Source organism: Anser cygnoides, chromosome 32 (genome assembly GCF_040182565.1).
Source record: "Anser cygnoides isolate HZ-2024a breed goose chromosome 32, Taihu_goose_T2T_genome, whole genome shotgun sequence".
Classification (NCBI taxonomy): domain Eukaryota; kingdom Metazoa; phylum Chordata; class Aves; order Anseriformes; family Anatidae; genus Anser; species Anser cygnoides.
In genome coordinates this window covers 3,083,538-3,091,381 of record NC_089904.1, presented here as the reverse complement: position 1 = coordinate 3,091,381, position 7,844 = coordinate 3,083,538, and the positions used below count along the sequence as shown (strand labels likewise).

General features: G+C 70.8%; 1 protein-coding gene across 1 annotated transcript; it reads right to left on the bottom strand.

The window, feature by feature from the left end:
• Positions 1-2,530: 2,530 nt before the first annotated feature.
• Positions 2,531-7,804, bottom strand: SLC39A5 (solute carrier family 39 member 5). Its single transcript, XM_066985773.1, has 11 exons — positions 7,661-7,804; positions 6,130-6,547; positions 5,874-6,045; positions 5,580-5,754; positions 4,529-4,698; positions 4,313-4,453; positions 4,170-4,230; positions 3,905-4,093; positions 3,478-3,558; positions 3,209-3,399; positions 2,531-3,127 (listed from the first exon to the last, which is right to left on the bottom strand). Exons 2-11 carry the CDS (start codon positions 6,489-6,491, stop codon positions 2,987-2,989), a joined length of 1,683 nt encoding a protein of 560 aa, XP_066841874.1. The 5' UTR covers positions 6,492-6,547; positions 7,661-7,804; the 3' UTR covers positions 2,531-2,986.
• Positions 7,805-7,844: the final 40 nt, after the last annotated feature.

Genomic DNA, 7,844 nt, shown 5'->3' with positions numbered 1-7,844 from the left:
CTCCTTACGGCACTTGGCTCCGGCAGCGGGGCTGGAGGTGATGCTTCGCTGCGGGGCCGCTCGCTGGCAGCTCCCTGGGCTCGGCCGTCCCGTTCCTGAGCCCTTGGTCCTTTCCTGGAGCTTGTGCTCCCCCTCCCAGACCCCCGAAGCAGCAGGGCAGTGGCTTTCCTGCTCCTTCCCAAGCTGTTGGTGCCTGGGACCACTCGGTAGGTGCCGCTGGCACCAGGCTGGGCTCTGCCCTGGGCTGGGACTGAGCGCGTGCTCGGAGCGGCGAGCGGCAAGCTGGATTTGGGGCTGGATGTTGAGAAATGGCGGCTGTTGGCAGGGAGGACCCGGTGCTGCTGCTGAGAGGGCTCCTGGCCCCGGCGCTGCCCAGCCCGGCCGGGGGACGTTGGGTGCGTGGATCTCACTGGGGGCTCTCTTAGCGTTACGGATTTGCGAGTCCTCTGAGACCCCTTTCAGAATCCTTTTAAAGGCATCCGGTCAGTTTTCCCCTTTCCTTTTTCTCCTCAACGTACGTGGAAGGGAGTTCAGAAAGGTTTGCTTCGTTTCTCATCCGTCCTGCGTAAGGGAAGAGCCGGAGCCCTCGCTCACCGCTGCAGCCAGCAGAGCCTCGCGGCCCCCCCCCGGGCTGCGCCGTGCGGCCGTCCCTCCGGCTGCGTTTCGGGTCCCTGCCGCTGCAGCACCCCGCCGTGGCTCCTCTGCCCTCGGCTCGTCCGGCGTGACTCTGGTGGCACGGGGGGGGGGGTCTCGGGCGAGCTGGGCTCGCTCAGCGTCTCCCTGCCGAGCCGCAGACGTGCCAAACAGGGGGAGCGGGCGCTCGGCGGTGCCGCTCCCCAGATGTCTCCAAAGCAATAGAGCCCTCGGCAGGGGCTGAAGTCTGCCTGCGGGGCGAGCAGGGCTGGGGCTGGGCGCGCGCCGCAGCCCCGGTGTCACCGCGTGGTCGGGTCGGCCGGGAGCTGCCCCGCCGCGCGCAGCCCCTGGCGCTGGTTTTGGGGCTGCTTCGGAGACCTTCGCGGGGAGCTCAGGGCGGCGTTCCCCGGGGAAGGGGCCTGGCTGCTCCGCGTGCCTGGGGGCCCCGAGCACCCGCACTTTACGGATGTCCTGGAGCGAGACGAGCCCGGTGGGGCGCGCTCCCGTGTCCCCCGCTGGCTCCCGGCCGCGTCCCGGCACCAGCGCGCTGCGCCTGGCGTTGGTTGCAGCGGGAAGAGGCAGCGCGGGGCAGGCGAAGTCTCTCCGGGCGCGTTTGCGAGGTGGCTAGGAAACGACGAGCTGTTTTAATTCGTGTCTTTCTGCACTGTTCACACCTACCTCTTGCAATAAGCGGGCTGGGGCGCACACCTGCAGAATTTGCTTTCTTGCTCCGGGCCCCGCAGCCGGGAAGGCGCCGAGCGAGGGCAGGCGGGCGGGCGCTGCCCGCGTCCACGCCGGGCAAATCGCCTGCCCCAGCCCAGTGCTGTGCGCGCCTCGCTTGTAGCAGCTGCTCCATCTCCTCTGAAGGTACTTTTACTTTAACTCCCCGGCTTTTTTCCCCTCCAGTGCACTGAAATGTGGAACCTGCTGAGCAAAAACCAGCATGCAGCCGTGCTGTTGTTCGTCAGCAGCAGGGCCTCAGTTGGCAGTCATTCTTGCTGGGGACCCATAACGTGGATGCCTTTGTAACTTGGGCAGGGAGGGAGAGGCGAGGCCGGCAGCTCGAGGTGCCGCTGCCCTCGCCGGAGGGACGCTCCCGGTGCCCTCCACGGTCCAGGCTTCTCCCCTCCCTCTGTAGGTGCTTCTTCCTTCAACCACTGGTTTAAAGCACAAACGCGTTGCCTGGCGGGGCTGGGCGGGCGGTGGGACCGGCTCTGCTCCCAGATGTGGCCCCGCGCGCCCGCCCCGCGGAGACCCGCCGCAAGTAGGGTAGAGTTTTGATGTGCAATTTAAAAATAGACAAAAAAATAAAAGTATGAAATCCCCCCGGGGCTGTCGCGGCGGCCTTGAGGTGCCGGGTGCCTTGGTGGGCAAACTCTGAGCCATGTCCCCTCGAGCTTGCTGGCTGCTCGCACTTGTCCTGAGAGCAGGCGCCCCAGGGAGCCCCGAAATCAGTCCTGAGAAACGAAGCACTTGTCTCTGGGCAGAGGAAATCAGAGCGAGCAAGCAGAATCCCTTCTACTCGTGCAAGGGAAACACGAAACCGTTCAGTCCCCCCCCACCCACACACCCCGTGGTTCTAGGGATCATTAGACGATAGGTGGGAGATCAAGGAAATCAGCCCAGCAAGCCATCCGTCCCCGCAGCGCAGACGCTATCCTGGCAGCCTCGTCCTTACCCACGCGTGAGCCTAGTGAGCGGTTACTTTTGTCTCGGATGTTCCATACTTGTATTTTCAGAAATCCTGCATCACCTTTGGGGAGGGAGGGAGGGGGGGGGGAAAGAACTAAAAAGAAATTAAAAAAGATAAAAAAAGGAAAAAAAAAAAAGAGAAAAAAGCATTCAGACTTGATCTATTTTATACAATGTAAGCTGCGACCAAGTCCTGTTATTCATATTGTGGCTTTGAATCAATTATGTTTATTAAAATGCTATTGCTTCTATTTCCCCGCTCCTGTCTTCCTTCCTCCGGTACGGGCTGGGTCAGGGAGCTCAGGGAGGGGGAACGCACTCGGCCTCGGCCTCGCCACCGCAGCCGGGGGCCGAGCACCTCGGGGCCGCCCCGCGCTGGGCACCCCAGTCCCCAGGAGCGGCGGTGGGGCAGGACTGAGCCCCCGCATCCCCTCCCGGTGGGTCCGAGGGGCTGGGAGCCGGCAGCACCGAGCCTGGAGCCCCCGCTCCGGGTCAGCTTCCAGGCGTTTCGGCTTTGCAAACTTCCAGGCCAGGGGACGCCGCCGTCGGTCTCACGTGGAGGGGAGAAAGTCCGGTCCCAGGGGTGCGTTTCAGGGTCCCGCCAGCTCGGCCGCGCTGCTCCAGTTGGCGGGGTGGGGGCGAGCGGGGCCAACCCCCCTGGTCAGGGCTGCAGCCAGGCGCTGACGTGGCCCTCGGCCAGGGCGATGCCCAGCATGATGCCACCGCCCAGCAGGAACCCCGCGTTCTGCAGGATGAAGTGGCCCAGGGTGCCCTCTCCAGGACCCCGCAGCGCCTCGGGGAGCTGGGGGCAGAGCGGGGGCTCAGAGTGGCTGGGACGTTGCCCAGCCCCGCTGCCCCCCCCCTCCCCGGCCGCCCCCCTCACCATGTCGGCCAGGGCCACGTAGAGGAAGGTGCCGGCGGTGCCGGTGAGGATCCACGGGGTGAGGTGCGCCGCGCTCTGCCCCACGGCCGCCCCCACGGCCGCCCCCAGGCAGGAAAGCAGGGCCGAGAGCAGGTTGAGGAGCAGGAGGGTGCGCGGTGCCATGCCCGCCCGCAGCAGCACCGCCAGGTCGCCTGCGGCATGAGGAGGGTGGGTGGCGGGGCTGGGGAGCCGGGGAGGGGGCGCTGGGGGGCCGGGGGGCAGGCACTTACCCAGCTCGTGGGGCAGCTCGTGGCAGAGCACAGCCAGCGCCGTGCTGAGGCCGCTGGAGAGGCTGTGGGAGAAGGAAGCACCTGCGGGAAGAGACCACGTCCCCATGCACCCCATGTCCCTGTGCACCTCATGTCCTCCTTTCCCTGTGCGCCCCAGGTCCCCATGCATCCCATGTCCCTGCGCACCCCTGCCCCCATACACGCCTGTCCCCGTGCACCCCATGTTCCTGTGCACCCCCGTCCCCGTGCACCCCGTCCCCGTGCAGCGCTGTCCCCGTGCACCAGTCCCTGTGCGCCCCCGTCCCTGTGCACCCGTCCCCATGTACCCCTGTCCCCCTGCACCCCCCGTCCCCGTGCACCCCTATCCTCGTGCACCCGAGCCCTCGTACTCCAGCAGCTCCACGCTCCGTGTCCCCGTGCCGCTCACCGATGGCCAGCCCGTCCGTCAGGTTGTGGATCCCGTCCCCCAGCACCACCATCCACACCAGGTCAGTGGCCCTGGGGCTGGGGGGCAGCGCGGGGCTGTGGGAGTGTCCGTGGGAGTGTCCGCGGGGGGGTCCATGGGGTTTGGGCTCCAGCTCGGGCTCCGGGGCCGTCAGGCATCGCAGCTCAGCCCCTGCAGTGGGAGAAGCGCGGGGTAGGTGCGGGGGCCGGGGCCACAGGTGCTGTGGAGGGCGAGGGGGGGTCCTTACCGCCACGAGACGGGGCCAGGACCCCGGTGGCTGCGTCGGGGGCCTCTCCGGGGGGGTGTCGCTGGGGGAAGAGCAGAGGTGTCGGGAGTGAAGCCAGGACGTGGCTGCCGCCCCGTGCCCTTCTTGGCCGCTGCGGCTCTCACCGTGGCCTCGCGGCTGCGCCGCAGCATCCCCAGGAGAAGCTCCACCACGAAGAGCAGGTAGATGCCCCCCAGCACCGCCAGCCCCTGCAGCACCGCTGCGGCCCACGGCTCCCCTGGCGTCTCCTGGTGCCGCCCCTGGGCCTGGACACGGGCGACTGGGCTCAGGGTACCTGCACGCCCCGGCCCGCGCCCCGCGCCCGCCGGGGGGGTACCTACGTGGGGCCAGAGGTGGAGCAGGGCGTCCCCGCAGAGCGTGCCCACGGCCAGCGCCACCAGGAAGGCCAGCAGCGAGCGGAAGAAGCCGCGGCTCAGCAGCGGGACGAAGCCAACGGCCAGGGCCGAGGGCAGGCTGATGAAGGCGACGGCCAGGAGCCCCCAGCCCAGCGCTGCGGCGGGGGGGGGGGGGGGGGAGATGGGCACGGCCACGGCGTGGGCATGGGGACGTGGGGACGGGTGGATGCAGGATGGGGGGGGGGAACCCTGGGGGGGTGCAGGGATGGGGACCCCAGGACCGGGAATGTGGGGTGATGGGAAGCTGGGGGCGGTGGGTGGAGGAGGGGAGGCGGCCGGGGCTCCAGGGATGGGGGGGCTGCAGGGAATGGGGATGGGGCTGGGGACCTGGGGCTGGGGACCAGGGGATGGGGACGGGGCTGGGGACATGGGGATGGGGACCAGGGGATGGGGACGGGGCTGGGGACCTGGGGCTGGGGACCTGGGGATGGGGACGGGGCTGGGGACATGGGGATGGGGACCAGGGGATGGGGACGGGGCTGGGGACCTGGGGATGGGGACCAGGGGATGGGGACGGGGCTGGGGACATGGGGATGGGGACCAGGGGATGGGGACGGGGCTGGGGACCTGGGGATGGGGACCAGGGGATGGGGACGGGGCTGGGGACATGGGGATGGGGACCAGGGGCTGGGGACCAGGGGATGGGGACCTGGGGCTGGGGACCAGGGGATGGGGACGGGGCTGGGGACCTGGGGCTGGGGACCAGGGGATGGGGACGGGGCTGGGGACATGGGGATGGGGACCAGGGGATGGGGACGGGGACCAGGGGATGGGGACCAGGGGATGGGGACCTGGGGCTGGGGACCAGGGGATGGGGACCAGGGGATGGGGACCTGGGGATGAGGACCAGGGGATGGGGGGAGCAGAGGATGGGGGGGAGCAGAGGATGGGGGGAGCCAGGGCTGGGGATGCAGGAGGGGGGAGCCAGGTGAGGGACGACGCAGGGCTGGGGGGGCCAGGGAGGGGTTGGGGTTACCTGGCCACAGGGCCCCCCCCGGGGGAGGCAGCGTCACCTCATCGTGGTGCTGGATGCAGACGCGGCTGTCGATCTGGTAGAGCAGGGCCGGGCAGAGCAGCGTGAACTGCTCGGGCGTGAGCTGAGACACCGAGGCCAGCCCAAAATTCACCAGCAGCTGGGTGACGTTGAGGCACTGCGGGGAGGGGGGGGGGAAGAAAGCGGCTCGGGGACCAGTGGGGGCTCCCCGAGGGCCCCGAGTGCGTGGCGGCAGCTTGGGGGGGGTGGGGGGTTGCAGCCCCCGGCCCCACTCACGTCATCGTGCGGGTGGTCGTAGCTGGAGTGGTCCAAGCCCAGCACCCTCCCCAGCAGGCTGAGGCCGGGCTGCTCCCGCCAGGGTGGGACGGGGCCCCCCCAGCCCCCAGGGGTGCCCCCGGGGCCGGGGGGCTCGGCGGCAGGCGGCGGCTCCGTGCGGGGGGGCTCGGGGCTGCGGGGAGCGGGCAGAGGGTGAGCCCCGGTTCCGAAGGGGAAGGGCGGGCAGGGAGGACGGGGTGAGGGTGAGGGGGGGTACCTAGGCGGGCGCCCCCCGGTCGCGGCACCGCCGCCGTGCTCCCAGGCCGGGTGGCGGTGGCGATGCTTCTCCTCCTGCACCTCCAGCAGGTCGAGGTGGCTGACGTGGCCGTGGCCCAGCTCCTCGTGCTGGATCTGCACCACCTGCACGCGGCCCAGCCCCAGGCTGCCCAGCAGCCGCGCCAGCCCCTTGGAGGGCAGCGTCCCGTTGGCGCCGTACTGCCTGAAGAGCCGCCGCAGGTAGTAGCCGGACTCCTGCGCCGTGTCCTCGGGCAGCGCCGACGGCCGCGGCTCCCCCCGGCCCCCCGCGCCCCGCAGCGCCAGCAGCCACAGGCAGCCCACGAGGACCCGGCCAGGGCCCATGGAGGGGGGGGTGGGGGGCAAGGCGGCGGCGGGGCCGGATCCTGGCGGCGGCGGCGCTGGGGGGGGGGGGACGGGGCTGGAATCAGGGCGGCTGCGCCACGGGGACGCGGGGCCTGCGACGCTTCGGGGAGAGGTGCCCCCAAACACCCCCCCCCCCCCCCCCCATGCTGCCACCAGCACCTGGGACAGACGGCACCCATCCCTGCGGCCCCAGCCCCCGGGGGGTGCCCCCCGCATCCCACCCCAGGGCTCAGTTCCCACCCCCCCCTCGGGGACCCCCCCCCCCCGGGGCCGTGTGCTCCCACGTACGCACCCTCCGTCCGCCCCCCCCCCGCTGGGAAGCAACAGGCGGCACCAGGGGCACGGCCCGGGGCCACGGGTCCCTGCCCGGGGCTGAGGATTGAGGATTTTTGGGGGGGGGGGGAAGCGAGCTGCCAGCCCTGTGCCCCCCCAACCCCCCCCCATGGGGATGGGCACCCCGGGATGGGGGTGACGATGCTGGGGGGGGGGGCACCCAGTGCCACTCGTCCTTGAGGGAGGTTTTGCAACCGGGGCAGGTTTGTGCCGGGAGTTAATGTTTCACCGCGCGGGGCGATAACGGCGGGGGGGGGAGCCCGGCCGCCCCCCCAGCAGGGCACGTGCCCCCCCCCCCCCCCCCCCCAAAAAAACACACCCTTGTTGTTCCCACCAGCACCCCCTGCATGGCTCTGCCCCCCCACCCAGCTCCCACCCTGCTGCCAGGGGATGAGCCCCCCCCCCCCACACCCCCCAACCCCTCCAGGGACAATTTGGGTAGGGGGGGGCCACGGCGCAGGGATGGAGATGGGATGGGGGCACGGGGGGGGGGCTCGGGGGGGGGCAGGGCCCACCTGCCCCTTCCAGCCAGGACTCACCAATACCATGGGGCCAGGAACCCCCCCTGGCTCCAGCACCTGGCACCCACCAGTCCCCCCCCCCAGTGCGAGGTCCCATGGGTGCCCCCCCCTTCCCCAGGGCTGCCCCCCCCCCCCCCCCAATGGGGCACGTTGTCCCCGGTTTTATGCCCCCCCCCCCCACATTGGTGAGGCCTCATCCTGCCGGGTGCTGCATGGGCCCAGCCCGGCTCCCCCCCCCCCAGCTGCCTTTTGGGGGGGGGGGTGGGGGTCTCGCCCCCCACCCCTGGGGCTCACCTGGTGTCGTGGAGTGTGTTTGGGGGGGGCGGGGGGGGGGGGGCACGCTGTGCCGCCTGCGGGGGCCGGGGGACACGCCGCTGCCCGGCCCCCCGTCGCCGTCCCCGTGCCGCGGTTGCGCCGTGTGCTGCGCCCAAACTGGGGGGGGGCAACGGTCACCGGGCGCTGCACAGAACCAGCCCCG

Coding starts and splice junctions, on each gene's coding strand:
- SLC39A5 (XM_066985773.1), bottom strand. CDS start 6,491: ATGGGCCCTGGCCGGGTCCTCGTGGGCTGCCTGTGGCTGCTGGCGCTG. Junction 4,699..5,579: donor GGGGGGGGCCCTGTGGCCAG/GTAACCCCAACC, acceptor CCCCCGCCGCAG/CGCTGGGCTGGGGGCTCCTG. Junction 3,400..3,477: donor CGAGCTGCCCCACGAGCTGG/GTAAGTGCCTGC, acceptor CTCATGCCGCAG/GCGACCTGGCGGTGCTGCTG.